Here is a 16572-nt window from a genome sequence, read left to right as displayed (position 1 = left end):
CACCGGTGACCATGGCCAGACGACCGATAAACCCTGCTAAGTTTATCGCGAGAACAGCGTAATTAAGTAATCGCGCTCCCTGTAATCGGCTATCGTTTTGCTCGAAGCGCCACGCTGGACGCGTTCGTACCATCGGATTTCCTCCGCTCCTACGATGGTCTTCGCAAGAAGCGTAAGAAATCGTTTCAACTCGAAGAACCTTCCTATCTAGGTGGAGTTCGGAACGGCAAACTTCTCGAGATCTGTCGTACGAAGGTCTTTCGTACAAAATGGCAAAAGGTGGCCAACGATCGTATCCCTGTCCTAAGAGAAAATAGAACGAAAGCGATCGCTTGCTTGCGGGTCGGAGAATAAGCCGTAGGCCAAGAACGGCAACGACCATCGTGAAAAATCAATAAAGAAAGCGAGCAGATGGCAATTTTGAGCTCGAATATGATTGGTGTCGAGTAACTTGGAAACCCTGCCCGCCCCCGCTTCTACCCCCCGCTCCCGCCCTACGATAAAGAACCTACTTTATCCTGGTCGTAAAAGCAACGACTGCTGGGATCCTACGAAAGACTCGATAAAGGGGCACGGCAGAGCAGCCCTTGGTAAGGAGCAGAGGACAACAAGTTTATCGTATCCTAGTATAGCTTAATTAAGTATCGACTTACGTGCTAATAAGGCCCGTGGTGTAGGTAATCAAATCCGTTATCACTGTGACAGAGCTCGTTAAATCGCGAGTAACGATCGTTTTTGGTGGGTACTACTAGTAGGTCACGATGCTGTCGATCTTTGACAAAATAAAGTCTACGTTATTCGTAAAACGTGCCAGTATCGTCCTGATCCGACGCTGGCTCCACGTTAGATTAAAACGAATCTACGCTAAAATACGAAAATACGAAACTAAATACGCTTGTTTCTCTCGATTCTTTTCCTTCGTTCGCCGTAAAGCAAAGCGCGTACGAGCTTGTCCGCACCAAAAACGACGATCGATCGATCGTTGAATCGTACGTTCGTACGAAGGAGATTCGACGCCGGAGACTCTGGTCGATCAGCGTCGTTGTGGATAACTATACTTCGGGGAAATAACTCTCGACTCAGTCTTTGTCGCGGAAAGAAAGATAAACGAAGAACGAAGAAACGGCTAGTCTATTCGTCGATACTAGACGCGTATCGATGTATATAAACGGAGGAAAACGAAAAATCTTGGTCGTTCTACGATCCGATACGCGCACGCTCGGTAAGAAACATATTTTTATAGAAAATAAAAGGTACGTTCGACGACGGAGTTCGCGTCTCCTTTGATTCGACGACGAAGCGAGAATCGTTCCGGCGACCCAGATTTCGTTCGATCGTTAAAGGAAAGTCACGAACGCCGTTCCGCCAACGATTTTTCATTTACTCGAAAGAAAGATATTTCTCGTCGCTGTTGGAGCCCGTGTTCGTTTAAAAACGCACGAAGAAACGTAGAACGGTGCTGCGTCGGTGGAAAACAAGCCTAGTCAAGCATGTTCAAATCTTAAGCAACGCGTTGTACAAGAAGATCAAGTTCCCCGTGTCGGTCGTGTACATCAGCTTGTATCGTCTGCTAGTCATCTTATCGATCAGGCTTTTCGTCTCGGTTTCGCTATGATGAGGACTCCAGCGAATAGACACTACGGATATCCTGGTGGTCTCCCAGGGGATCGTATCCAGAACCTGCACAAACACGATCAACGTGAAAAGAAAATATTTTCTTTGGACGGTAACGATCCACGCTGGACGACGGAAAAGTTAAGGAACGGACCGTCGTACGAAAACAGGAGAAAATATCATAAAACGTATTGGATACGGAATTTCGGAAATCCCTAACGATATTTACCTGACTGTCTTGCGCATCCGGACTATCTAGACTCAGGTAATCCAAGGTAGTGGCACTGTACGCCAATAAAACGCTGTACAAAGGGAAGCATTTCAATCTCGTGGTCGGGAAACCATCGTCCGACGGCACGAGGCTGTTCGGCCCTTCGCCCAATTTGGTAACTTGAACCTCGGATTCTTGATGATAGGTAATCTACAAATTCGAACGAGCTCGCATAGAGACAAAAGCGTCGTCGTAGGTAGATTAGAATTAACGAGATTTGTCTGGATCGGCGGAGCGGATACGAATCAAAGAACATTTCGAATATACGCTCACTTCTTTGGTATCCTTGTCGGTACTGAGGCAAGCGTGAAGAACTCTGGTCTTTGGATTTCTGGTGCTTCTGTGCGCCTCGAAGAAGCTTCTGGGATCAGTCAGGATCAGAACGCCTTTCCAACTTAAGTTACGTTCCAACCAGCCCGTACTGGAAATGGCACCTATCTGCGAAACGAAATAATTCGTATAATTCTTAAATAAATCTCGCGATAACATATTATCTGCGTATCCGAATTCTAGACAGGCGATCTTTTCTCCGCCTACTCCCTTCTCCGACTTTAAGAGCGAAAATTCTAACGAAAATGCTTCGGACGTAAGAAGTCGATAAAAATAAAAGAAATTAAAAAGGTCGCATCGACGCGATCGAATCCTTTTCGGGCTCTCTTATCGTCAACCTAAAGCATCGAACGCGCGCACAGCCAACTGCTTCGTGCCATCTCCTTGTTAACGGTAGTTCTATTCGGCAGAAATTCAATTAGTCGTCGAGTGCTCCGACTGAAATTTCGACTCGATAAATATAGTCCCGTTTAAATATACGCGCTACTTAAATATTATTCTAGTTAGCCGAGTGGCGAATCGAAATATCGCGTTAAAATAATCAAAAAGTACGCGAAACCGCTTGAATTCCTCGCTGATTCGTAATAATAAGATAATAAGATGTCTACGAGACGAAGCTCGACGGGGAAACAAATTTTCCTACTTTGACTGATATTCGCTGCTTATTAAAACTCGGGAGGAAATCAACCTCGGAGGTAAATTAGCTGACGGCACTCGTGGCCGTCGTCGGCCGAACGAACGAGAAAGATCTCTCCTTACCCTGCTGATGTACTCCACGTACACGCCCTCGCGTTTTCCCTCGGTCAGACCCGCCACGTACCTCTCCTGCGTGGTTTGAGTGGCGTTCGACGGATCCTGCTGCGTGGTCGGCTTCAATTGAACCTCTCTGATGTACGCGACTAATTCAGGATTGTCCATCGAGACGCTGTTCAACACGTAGTCCCTGGTCATGTTGGCGTCGAACGCCTGCCTCCTGCAACGAAACGTCCGCTTTAACGTAAGTACACATGGACGGCCGAGCTCTTATTAAGCCCGGCATGTACACACGTGGTTGATGAACTGTTTCTCGTTTAGGCCGTGTGTACGTTCTATTGACGGACGTTCGAACGCCTCCGCGAATGCGTCTATACCCGTTTGTTTATCGGGGAAGCGACTACACGGACGTCGAAAAGTTTCGAACGATCGTATCGTTGGACGGATCGTTCGATTCTTGCGCGGAAGTCGAGGGCGTAATTTATCTGTTCGTACTTGTCGGATTTAGCGTAAAATCTGATTTGCTGGAACTCGGAGATCCGACGATGAATCGCGATTCGCGTGGGCCACGTTATTCGCGTCATCCGCGTCTATCTTTATTTCACCGTTGTTACGTTCCGCCGTTGCATCGAGTCAACGATAAAACGACCCGAGTATACGTAGACGATCGCCAAGAATGCGAGCTCTTTAATATGCAAATATTTTCGAGTACGACGCGGCTACGTAACTCGTGGACGCTCGAGATTAAAATTCAAACGAGTACAGCGAATTAATTACGTCGATTAATTAACAACGTTCGATATTAATAGCGATCCTGTTTCGAGTAAACGTTGAACGTTCTTTCTTTGAAAGACCCGTGTCGTGCGCGGCCTTTGTCACGAGGGTCCCAGGGAAAGGATAATCGTCTCGAGCGACCTAGTAATTAACTTCGTTTAACAATCGTATTTCTTTAACGCGACTGGAAACGTGCTCTTTGCAGATCTCCGGAGATAAGGGACTGGCTGTTTCACGCGTCTCGAACGAGGTATCGACTACTCGCGAGGTATCAAAGGTGTTTCCACGCTTTCTTTTTTATCTACTCTGGCATTTACACGCTAATATTACTTTTTGTATCGAAAACGATGCAACGTCGTCAAAACGAAACGACGCAATTAATCGAATCTCGCTCGAAGGCAAACAACAACTTGTACATCGCGCTTGTAAAGTATATTTTTTTTTCTCTTTTTTTTTTTGCCTGAGAGACGAATCGCGTCATAAAAGTATAAATTACGAGCGAAATTACACAAATACCTCGTCAATCGGCGTTGATAACAGTTGAAACGATCTTTATCAATTATCCGGATTACCCGTGTTTTGATCCGAATCTCGATGAAAGCCTGCGATCAAATATTTAACTTTCTACGATAAACGAGCTCGAAAAATGGCCAGACGACCGGTCGGTTTCGCGATGGACCAACACGCATGCGTAATTGTGGTAGACATCAATCGAAATCAGCGATACGGTCCGCGATTTGTCGTTCGTTTTTCCCTGATTGCCATAAATTGACACGTGGATTACTGTAAATTTCAACGAACTGGATACGGAATATTGAGAGAGAGAAAGAGAGACAGGGGGAGAGCAACAAAAAGGGACACTAAACATTCTCGCTGGACTAACGGGGATGAGCGACGATAGCTTCAGAAGCATCCGAGTTTTTCATTTTACGGCGTTGTAAAATTTGTACGCAGCTACATGTACGCTTTCAAGGTACGGGACAACGAGGGTAAGAAAGGAACCGTATTTAAATTTTGAAGATCAACTTTCATATTTCTTAAACGTACTAAACGGAGCGACAAACGAGATTAAAGCATTCGCAGAAAACGAGCAACGACCGGATACTCTTTTCCTCCTGTTTTTAGCTTCGTGTACGAAGAAACTTACCTCATGGTCGTGGCCTCGCTCCAAAGGAGAAGCAAGGTCATGGCAGTGGAAAAAGCGGCGAGAAACGCCAAGCAGGAGGCCACTCTTCTCCAGCAGCTTTTCTTGTAGTTTGCTATCGTGCTCCCTGACAGAGTCGATCCCGTGGATGACTGTAGAACACCGGTCACCGGAGGAATCCCTGTAGGAGCCATTCTGCAACCATAAGACCGTTTACCCTCGATGCTCGATTATATCGTACCGTAACGCAAAAAAAAAGCTCGAGAAACGATAAAAATCCGCTTACGAACGATCGTTCGCTGGAATATATTCGCGAATGGTACTTCCGATCGAGCAAGGTACGTTCGATCAGAAAAATCGAGTCGACCGAGAGGAAGAGTTCGATCGAATCGAGCCAACGGTCCGTAACGGTGCTGATAATTCAACGTCGTAAACCGTGGTATAATTCGATGCTTATTTCGTACCTAGGGGGAAGGACGATTCGTCGAATCGTACGCGTGGCGGTTCGTAAAAATTTTACGTCCCTTTAAATTCCACGAGAGTTTACCGTCGTAAACGACTGTGCCGCAGAGCCCGCGGCATCGACCTTTCGGTTTGTCGTTTCCTATCTACGAAAGGAAGCCTCGAGGGCTTCGATGTCACTCGATCCTCGCCAAGCCTCTATTTAAGAGTACTATTCGAAGTTCGTTTGCCGTTTTCTTCCCAAATATACCTACTCTTTAACGTTCCAACGTCTAAGGACTTTCGGCGCTCGGACGAATTTAAAAGGAACATAAATGTACAGAACGCGGGAGGATGCAGCGAGGGAAGAAATGCGACGAAAAGAAAGAAATAGAAAATAGAAAACAGGAGACGCGGAAGCGAAGGAAGACCAGAGCAAAGGATAACGTTTCAACAAAGTCTCTCGACACGCTCTATTCGTCTAGTCTACGGAGTTACGGAGCCACTTGCGAACCACTCGCAACGCGTGCCGCCTTACGTTAGTTCGGACCGCGATACGATCGTCGCGTGCACGAGGCTTCGTTGCAATTTGACTTAATGCCGTGTTTAAATTCACCGGGGAACCAGCTGCTTGCATAGGTACGTACCTCGCAGCGCTGTAATAACCAGATAACGGGCACGAGATCCTGTTGCAATTCGAATTCGAAAGGGAACTCGATCCGAGCGCGGGAAAGGACGAACACCGACCGGGCAGAAGGTAAGATTCTCGAAGAGTTAACTCATTCGCCGCGTTATATCCGCGGTAAGCGAAGTATTCCGTCTGTCTGTAATTCCAGTTATTACCGTAACGTCAAGCTCGACGACTTTAAAACGAGAATCGTTTCTAAGAGTGGAAAATTCTAGCCGGGTGTACTCTCAGAGAAATCGTTCTATCCGCCGGACGAGTAAATTCAAAGTAAATTTACCCTGCCAGCGTAGTACGATATATCTGCGTCTCTTCGTTTTTTTCATTCTCCATGGCGGCGACGAGTGTCGTTGCTTGGAGTTTCACGCGATGCACCGTGCCTCGAACGATTATTATAACGCAAGACGTACCCAGTCGACACACGCCATAGTCGTAAATATAATCCGAAGGATCGTCCCGCTGCATAAAAGTGCGATCGATGGCCGATCGTACTTATCGACTACGCACGAGTGTACATGGTCGTCGCGGACGCGGGACGAAAGAACAAACCAGACGATCTGCACGGAGGATATTCATCTACGCGGAAGTGAAATCGACTTTTTCGATCGAGATTCGAGACGATCCGGTTTCTGATGTCATCCGTGTTACGCTCACCGTGCGAATAGCTAAACTTTCACACGATGCCGTAACGCAACCGCATCTTAGCTGATGCAACTATCTTTCCCTCGCAACGTGGCCCCGTTTCTCCATCGATCCACGTGATATCACGATATAATATCGTTACGACTTCGTTATAAGGCGCTATAGAGCCGTTCTAACTGCGAGAAAATGGCAATCAATTCGTTCCATCCTGCAACGTGCGCAAAATCACGCGATATCTTCGTCGGCGAAGCTTACCACGGACAAGCCTTTGGCCGTTGAATACGAAGAAAAGTAAAAATTCCAAGGTTATCGTCCAAGAAACTAACAATTTTGGTCTTCGCTCGCGATCTCGATACGAATTTTGCCAATGAAAATGTCACGCGTCGTTGTGCGAAGATTTGTACGGAGAAATCGGTTTGTCGTACAGAGAGACTTATCGAGGGAATTTGATCTACCGTCGGAACGATCAACGAAGTGCCAGAAATCCGAAAGGACGACAGCAACAATACGCTCGGTTATCGGTTGTCGTTTCTTCCTAGCGATGTTCCGTTCCTTCGTAACAGATTACGCGTCTCGTTTACTCCATTCAGACTTCGTTTCAGCAATTTTCTTCTCGTCTGTTCGAGCGAGAGCACCGAGGGAAGGACGACGGTCGGTCGAAGCGAGCCTCGTTACGCGGAAGGATGTTAACGCGGAAACGGTGTTACCTCGCGTTGCAAAATGAAAGAGACTAATGGGGGGAAAGTAAGTTGCGAGTAGCGACGAACGTTCCCTATTGTTTGAACGGACTGGAAAGTCGTCGTAGGCAACGTTATTCGACCAGAACGCGGAACAAACTGAATTTTTAAATCCGTTGTTTTAGACGGAAGCTCGTCTTCGAAGTAACTACGGAACTCTAGCGAATATTACAAAAGTTACGTTCCTCCCACCGGAGAAGTCTTCCAACTACCAAACGTTCCATATTCCGGCAATCGTGAAACAGAAGCGCGGACATTCGAGTAACCGTGCGCTTTCTAAGCGAGTTTCCGCAACTCCGGTAGCCACCGATCGGAACCAACTTGCCACGCGCAAACCTTCGGATACGATATTCCGCCAGAAGAATACCAACCCTTCCATATCTCCGAAAGCCACGTATTTCGATATTTGCGAGTAAACCTTGTTTCGTACGAAAGACCATAGAAAGAAATTTATTTCCGTATTTATCCTACGTCTCGTATCGTCAACGCTCGCAAACCGATTTTTCCTCCGAATCTTTGGACAAGATGTCATCGATGAATCGATTCGAAGTAGCGCGCATCGCGTAAAACCACGCGCTTTGTCGCGGCCTAATTTCCACAACGCGACGATAGTTGACACGTCAGAGAGCGTTTTACGCGTTGAACGCTCCCTGAATTAAACGACCCAATTTTATTGCCGAAGCTCGAGCGCCTTGCTTCGATCTTCGCATATTCCGTGCATCGCGTCTCGACTTCTTCGTTCCGATCGTCGATGGACGTACCGAGTTGCGAGTTCTAGCGCTTAGGGCGACGACGAAAGACGCGCGAATGGACGGAATATAAAAGGCAGCTTTGCGCTTTGATCGTCGGATCGATCGGTCAGCCTGCGATCGTTACTCCGACGGTGAGGTGTAAGCAAATACGAGTATGTACCCAGGTCTGTTTGAATACCGTTAGCAACGTGCATCGTCCCGTGGTCGTGGTCGATCCAACGTACGCGAAATCCGAGTTGTTTCTGCCGTGATAGTCGTACGGCAAAAAAGAGACAAAGTTACCGTTTCAAAGAAGAATATCGTAAACGAGACCTCGGTTAATCGCAGATACAGTCCTTCGACGGAGGAAGTGTCGTCGAAACGCGTACAAAAGTCGACGCCCATTCGCGGAACTGACGCGATTGCGACGAAAATTGGAGCGGCGACATTTCGATTATCAACGCGTCGTGGAAAACTCAATTTTCCAAAGTATCGCGGGGATGTTGCGCGGCGAATTTGCCGAGTTCGATTCAGCCGTACGAACGCGTGACCGTATTCGATTGCCGTTACGCGCACAATATCCGATCAGAGATGACGTTTTGCTACCGCGCTTTACAAACGCGATAATAACGATCGCGACGGTAATTTTATCAAGCCTGTTCGCACGTAAGTCAATCGTGAATGGGAATTTGGCGACTCGCGTAGATAGTTAGAGCGACGAATTACGTAGATTCGAGTCATTAGACGCGCGTCCTCGTTTTCGCTCCTACTACGCCTTGCGACCTTCGCAAAGATCGCGAGACGCATCAGACGACAAAGACGACAAAGTACGTTCCGTGACGCGCGCCACGATTATGGAAAATGATAGATATAAAAATCCGAAACGATACGGAAGATTCACTTCGGAAGACCCTTTCGTACTGCGTTGTCATTGGAGAGAGAAGAAAGAAATTTATTCGAGCACGAAGAAGGCTCTATCCTCCGACGGAGCAACTCCGCCATCGGGAAGAAAACGTCGAACAACGACGATTATTTTTCCCATTTCCCCCCTTTCTATTTGGCCGTCTCGTTCCCGATCGACTTTTTCCGCGTATTCCCCAGTTCCGGTGGATCGATGGTCGTCGAACCGAGTCACGAAATATTTACGAATTTCTTCGCGAGAGGAGATATCGGGAAAACGACGTTTCTTGCGAGTTTGCCTGGCAATGGTATCGACGTCAGCTCCATTCGTCGCGACCGGAGTAAACTCTATTTCACGGTTGTCCGCGCTCGAAACGGTAATGTCGCGTCGAAGATAGTAATAAATAGAAATTTGGAAATCGGACAGGCGTGCGTGCGACGCAAAGCGCGTCGATTGAAAAACCCGTCGAAGGTGAAGGCTACGAGGAACGTTTGGCGCCATTTCTCATCCAGAGATTCCTGCTCGGTCGAAACGATTAGTTAAGCGCGACGCGGGGAGAAATAAAATCATGGTAGAAGGAACAAATTGGAAGGAAATTGTTCGTGTAAAGAGGAGAATCGTTCGAGAAGCACGGGAATAAGAATCCGAGAATTTACGAACTGGAAGATCTCGTTGTAACTGGAATATTCGAGCGAAAACTTTGAGCTTAAAAAGTAGAGAGGATGAGATAAGGGAAAAGCGGCTTATTATCGTTGATAATTGTAACGAAGAGATATTTGCGCGAGTAAACGATATATATCGATATGGTGCGTCGGTGCGTCGGTAAAGAAAGGACCTAACGGAACTTGTTTAATCAAAAGGAAGTACAGCACATAGCGAACAAAAGAAAAGCACGAAAAAACGACGTCGACGTCGGCGAAAACGCGGCTTTCTACGATATCGCTCGTCTCCGTTCCAGTCTCTGAATCGTGCGTATAACGCGTACAAACTGAAAACAACGATCTCGAAGTTAGTCCGGAGATGCGAACTGGTCGACGAAGCGTCGCGGCAATTTAATATCGAGCGGAAACCAACGTAGATCGTGGACGAAAGGCGGCGGACAAAGAGCCGAGACACGCGCATCGTCGACGAGTTTCTCCGACTCTGCGAAATTTCCCGCAGTTAGCTGATGTATGTAAACTACGTACTTGGCTTTCACAGGTTCCATGCCGGTCCAGAATAATTCGCCTGGCGGGAAGGAAGATTCAACGAGGTACAACATTCGCGTGGCTCGTGTCTCGCATCCCGTACGTAACGTGACCGTCGCCCGGAAGACATCGACCAGGCTGTATCACCAGGCCGACCTCCTGCACATCCTCCTCCGTCGATGCCTCCACGTCTCGCCAACACTGCACTCGGCCGGTCGGATTACGTTTTTCTTCGCGCAAGATTCGCACGTTGAAACGATCGTCGATAAAAGCGAGTAGGAGCGTCTGCTCGTTTCGTGACTCGTCGAGACTCTCTCTCTCTCTCTCTCTCTCTCTCTGTTTACAAACCGCCGGATTTTCTGACGCGCGGGGAAAAACGCGTCGACCGTCGCTCTACTTTTTCCCTTTCTCTCGCAAATCGATTCACGAAATCCTGAAATACCTCCGCCTATCGTACTTGGAACGCGCGATCGTTTCACTTCTTCACCACATCGATCATCGCGAAAGCAACTACCGTCTCGATCGGAGTGAAAACCGCGTCGTTAGAAACCGGCCCTTACGAACGTTCCCCACGATCCTTGTACAGTCACGTAACTTTCTTCTACGTATATGATATACGTATACGCGAGACAAGCTCGCGCGAGCGTATCGACGAGCGTGCGGCGTCCGATCGACTCGCGGATTCGAGCAGCGTCGAGGTCGAAGGAGTCGCGGGAACAAAGAGAAACGGCGTTTTTAAGGCGGCGAAGAGAGCACGGGTCCGTAAGCGGAATCAGCGAAGGAGACGCGGAGGAGCGCGCGTGTGTACGAAAGTTGATTAGCACTCGGTGTGCCGTAGAAGGGACGGGAAGCAACGAGCGTGTGTTGTCGTCGAATGTCGCACTGCAGAGCGGCACACGATCCACAGCCGTCCCTGTCGCTTCTTCCCTCCTTATTTTCCTTTCTTTCTTTCGTTCTCTTTCTCTCCTCGACTCTCTTTCCCCCCTGTTGCCTTTTACTCGGTCTCGCTCTCTTCTCCCCCCTTCGCTCTCTCACTCTCTCACTCTCTCACTCTCTCACTCTCTCACTCAATCTCTCTCTCTCTCTCTCTCTCTCTCTCTTTCTCTCTCTCTCTTTCCCGTCGTCAATCCTCTCCCACTCGCGCGCGTTTCGCCGGCTGTGCGTCCCGATTCCCGGTGCAGACACACGACGACCACGACGACGACCACGACCACGACCACGACCACGACCGCGATGACGATCGGTCCGTTTCGCTGGCTAGTGGCTAGAGAAACTCGGCAAAAGCCGCGCGTCGCTTCTCTTCTGTCTTCTGCGGCGTTCTCCTCTTGAAGAAACACGCGGCCGTCGCTGCGTGCGATCGACGAGGCACGACGACGATTCCTTTCGTTCGCACGGAGAAGGAAATGCAAGCGTATATGCCCGTCCCGTGGCGAGAGCCGACTGCCCTCCAGCACCTGGAACGGCTGACGGTAACCGGGTACAATGCCTCCTATATCGAGTGTCCTTCTTTAAACACCAGCCCGCCATCCGTGTCCTCCTCGTCTATCCCCTTCAATCTCGCCGTCCCTCTCGCTCGCTTTTACGAGGACATTCCGTGCTCTCCGCTCTCCTATTAACGACCAGGTAGAAGCCAGTGGTGCTCAATAATCCCATACGACGGTGTTTCTCCTACGGTGTTCTTCGGTTCTGCGTAATTACGTACGTAGGTAAACACGGATACGTATTGGATCTGCCAGATCCAACACTAAGCGAGTCTTTCCCTCTACGCTGCCTTCTATCCGCACGGGGTGTAGCGACTCCGGTGTAGCTCGCGTCGAAGGGTCACGCGGCCAGCCTCTACGCCGTTGGTCATCGCGTTCTACGCCTCGTTCCACGTACATGTCCGGTAGCGTTCTAAAGGCGTTATCGATCCTGCGACTCGTACTCGTAGCCGCCTTTGTGTTACACGCTCGACGGCCGCAATCCCGACCGTCGCGCCGACGAGAACGGTCGCTTGGTTTCTCGATCGATCGGATAGCAACTCGTCTCGTGGCTTTGCCAACGATCGTTAACGCTCTCGAGTAACGATGGAGAGACCCGTGTGCAGGCACCGATTCGATCGCAGCCGGTTCCACTCTCGTCTACGATTCGCGAAGGCAAGTTTGAACGATCGCTCGGACGAAAGATCGTTTCAATGGGATCGCGCGACAGTTTCGGTCAATGGAAGGTTGAAACAGTTTTTCGTGATTTCCCTTGTACCTTTGACGTTGTAAGGAGAATACTATAGAGACGGCAGGTTCACTTTGAGGTCGTAGGGTTTGCGGTTGTGGAATATTAAGTTACTCCGATGGAAGAGCAAGTTTGCCATTCGGCATTTTAGCTCGGCGTTTATTTTTTACGCTACGATATCCCTTTTAAGAGTAACTTTTCTGGATAATGGAAAGATAACAGTAGTTTTTTTTTTTTTTTTTTTTTTTTTTTGTAAAGAACGTTTCGTTCGGCGCACGTACGTCCGTGAATTCTCCTTGCACGTTAAATAGCAAAGCTGCAAGACCAAATTTCCTTTTTTTCAAGCGACTCTCGAAGGACTCTTTTGCTTTCCACCGTGCGATCTTCGTTTTGTAAACAAAGCGACTGGAAAGTACGTTTGCCCGCTGCTAGGCTTACGATTTAAATCGCCGGGAAGAAATACACGTAGAAGGGCGCTTAAGAGACGGTATTTCTCTTCGTGCCGTCGAGAAACGGCTTCGTTTTCGGATCGATTCGACCGAAACATCTTGCTCCGAGTCTCTGTTTTCTCCGGACGGAGGATATCCGTACACGGCCGATCGCCGATGCATTCCGACTCGAAGCATTTTTATCGAAGCGCGGCTGTACCTTTCGGACGGTATTTCGATAAAACCCATTTCTCACGAGTCGGAGACTATTCTAAATTAACCATCCCGGTTGATTGAACGGCAGAGGAACGGCCACCTTCACCGAGTTCCACTCGAGGCGTAACTGCAAAAATAAATGGGCCGCGCCGTAAATAATTTCTCGGCCGCAGACTCCTCTTTAAAATAGAAACCTTCTTCGGATCCTTGCTGTGCAACGCCGTCTTTTATACCGATGTACAGCACGTTTCAAAAGTTGCAACATTTTCTCGGAAAATGCCTCGAAGGTCGATGTAAGATTCGACGCGAAATAAGAAACTCGGCCGCTTTTCGACAAGAAAATAGGAAAACAGAATTTATACGAAAGTGGTAAAAGCTATCGTTTATTCGACGATGGCAAACCGGAGCAACGCGCAGGGCTGATCCATGGAACACCTGGTAGCCCTAACGAAGAAACGTGTCTGCGGTGAAATCTGAAATTCTTCTACGTACGTTCGCTCATCGAATAACCGCGTACAACGGAAGGTTAAATAAAGATCTATCGCCTCGCAGAACCCATCTTTAACGCGTCCACCGCGTGCTTGTCGTTCCTAGTTGACACACAGCCCTTTCACCGTGTAGAATACGAATTAAAAGCTACGAACTTCGAAAGAGAGGATTTCACAACGTTTCGAATAAAAGTTTTGTTGCCTATAAATTTCACGACGAACGAGTAATATTCTGCGATATAAAAATCGACTTTATATACGCGTCGTGTATGAAGATTACGCGTCAGCTTATCGGCATATCCGGAGAAGGGAGGCAGCCAGAGGTTAATCGCGAGAACAACATTTCGTGGAAATAACGGTTTAATCGTTGGCAGAGGTAGCCGGAGCACGATGTTCATCGAGGCACGACGTAAAGAGGGTGCGAGTTATGCGCGCGAGCATGCACGTCGAAGAGGAAAAGTCAGGCGTTCCACAGCGTGAAAACAACGGCCGATCGAAGTGAAAGGAAGAAACAACGTCGTCGAGTTATACGGTTCGAGCGTAGACGACCGCGTGTGGGCGCATGCAAAACGCGAATTACTATTGACCGGACAGGACACGCGTGTGTACGTATAACGGAAGCGGCAACGGCAGCTGCGATAACAACGAGAAAGTTGGATGTCGGGTTTCCGATAGCTTCGACCAGATTCCCCGTTTCGATGAAACCGAACAGAAGCAAACCACGTCGTTGTTTCTTGAGCGCTGTTTATCGTAGCGTGGAAACGCCTGGCCGATCTCAACACCGCTCGAACGTCGCTCGAACATCACCGTTGCTTCGCGCCGCGTTTTCGTCGTCTTTTCCACGTCGTACGGGAAAAGAAGCGAAGCGAAGCGAAAAACCAAGTAGCGAGATCTCCGGACGAGACAATAGCCTCTTGTGATAACGAGAGAAAAATATGGGCGCTGTTACGCCTTTCAGCGTCTTAACAACTCCTTCTCGCGACCACGGAACGAACAATGAAATACGGTTGCGCTTTCATCCAGACTTTTTCTTATTATCGAAGGGAAATATTTTATTTTATGACAGCAGAATATATGGCCTTAGCGATATTAAAGATAATGATGGAAAAAAGGCTGAACTCGGATTAGCGTTCAACTCGAATATCGAATATTTCACACTCTGGGGGATAAGGTCGAAGGTAAAATTACTTTTTGTCGTTTATTAACGACCAGAATTTTTTTTTTTTTTTTTTTTTTTTCACCAGTATCTTGATACCAGTATCGGATAGGCGAACCTCGAACGTAACGCTGCGTCAGGTTAAAACGTATTCGAACGATATATCGCGACTGGAAAACTAGAGAGATTCGTTTCGATCGTTTATGACATTGAAACAAAAGCGACGAATAATCGCGTGCCGTCGCGTTCGAAGCGGAACAGTCCGATGAAAACCGAACGGAAGAGTCGCGTCGTTCTATCGTACGTAGCTCACCCTCGATCCGATCTCGAGGATGCAGATCGAATCGAAGGAAGAATAGGGTCCTGGTAAGAGAGTTCGATTCTTCGGCGAGTTATCCGGTCTCGAAAGTTATTAAGACCGACGTCTTGCCGGTTATTCGGACTTACAGCGATCTTCGGCGTTACTTTTTATCGCGCGCCTTTTATTTTCGGTTCTATTCAATTTTTCAGTCGCTTTCATTCTCAATGGATATTTCTGCGAGTTAGCACGGTCGACGGAGGGAATATGATCGAAGTCCTACGAAAGAGGCCAAAGGAAGTATATAGCTGTGAATTAATGCAGCGGTGCTACCAATTGATGCAGCGACGCTCAGGGCCGCAGCCGTATTTTACCATTTTCTTTATATATGTCGGACTCGCGAGTATCTAGACTTTCGAACATACAGCCTTACATCGTGTTAATTATTTATCGATTATCCTTTTAACACTAAGGAGGCGATAATAACTATTGCACATCTTACAAGTAGGTTAGCACGTAAAATCCTTAAGGGCTTACTACGTTACTTTAGCTTATCGAAGAATTATATATCGACTTGAGCGTAAAAGTAGTACGGACCACTTACCGGCAACCAGGTGCTACTCCAAGTTGAGCGTCGCTCGTCCAAATTTATAAAAGAACGAGGTGGCCACCACCATTTGGCCACTTTAGATCAAACTCGTTCCTACGTTTTCGATTTTTGCGAACATCGAGATGCCGATAGCTGGTCGGTCTGTGCTGTCCAACCGACTCGCGATCTACTATTCGCCTTTACGTTTCCTTCGAAATCGTTCCCGTATCCTATTTCCTGATTTATAGCGGACGTTTCCGAGATTTTCTTTCTCCTACAACGCAGCCGCAAGCATGAAATCCTACCGTGCAAGAATCGCCAGATGCGAAGCCGATCTATCAGCGGTGGCAATTTCAGGAATGAAAAGCATCGCGTCTTGCCGAACCACCGACATGAGGTTTTAACGGATGCACGAATAAAAAGTAGCGGAGAGATAAGAAAAGGCGAATAAAATGGACAAAAGGACAGGTGAAAGCAGGAAGAACGCGTGCTCGAGCGAAAACGTATATCACAGAAATCTGGGAGTGGCGAGTTCGAGTTGGCTAGAAGTTTAGCAACGATCGACGATGCGAACACGAGGCACGATATACACGGCCGATGATCCATACCCGTGCTCCGACCTTATCCAACGAACGAAGAACGTTGCATGGAAATCGGCAGGTTCCAACGTCTATCAATGCCGCTATTTGCTTAATTCGAGACTTCGCTACATTTCTTTCATCGACGCTATCACCGAGAAAAGAACCGAGGAGAAATTCGCATTAAATGTGAAACACGAATTCCAATGTTTTTCTGACTATTAATATCCATCGCGGAGCTGTGGCCGATGGGTCTTTGGACTCATCTATCAAGTCGCCGAGCAAAAACATACAGACTCGTTTAAAAAGACAGAAAGGTGACCCCGTAACGAGAAAATACCTGCGGCCACCGAGGAATCGTTATCGACAGGCAGGAATCGTTATCTCTCACTCGCAAAAGA

The 16572-nt window shown here is 47.9% G+C and overlaps 1 protein-coding gene across 4 annotated transcripts; it reads right to left on the bottom strand.

The window, feature by feature from the left end:
- Positions 1 to 283: 283 nt before the first annotated feature.
- LOC126869442 (protein Star-like) lies at positions 284 to 12061 on the bottom strand. 4 transcript variants are annotated; one of them, XM_050625986.1, is made up of 6 exons: positions 10211 to 12061; positions 4890 to 5081; positions 2975 to 3188; positions 2159 to 2323; positions 1844 to 2035; positions 284 to 1680 (listed from the first exon to the last, which is right to left on the bottom strand). In XM_050625986.1, exons 1-6 carry the CDS (start codon positions 10282 to 10284, stop codon positions 1495 to 1497), a joined length of 1023 nt encoding a protein of 340 aa, XP_050481943.1. In that variant the 5' UTR covers positions 10285 to 12061; the 3' UTR covers positions 284 to 1494. The 4 variants fall into 4 exon arrangements, with proteins under 4 accessions (XP_050481943.1, XP_050481946.1, XP_050481944.1 ...); XM_050625989.1 differs by lacking the exon at positions 10211 to 12061 and adding an exon at positions 8304 to 10193; XM_050625987.1 differs by lacking the exon at positions 10211 to 12061 and adding an exon at positions 5599 to 6903.
- Positions 12062 to 16572: the final 4511 nt, after the last annotated feature.

The sequence above is a fragment of the Bombus huntii genome, chromosome 9, assembly GCF_024542735.1.
Source record: "Bombus huntii isolate Logan2020A chromosome 9, iyBomHunt1.1, whole genome shotgun sequence".
Lineage (NCBI taxonomy): Eukaryota > Metazoa > Arthropoda > Insecta > Hymenoptera > Apidae > Bombus > Bombus huntii.
This window is presented reverse-complemented; position numbering and strand designations above follow the sequence as displayed.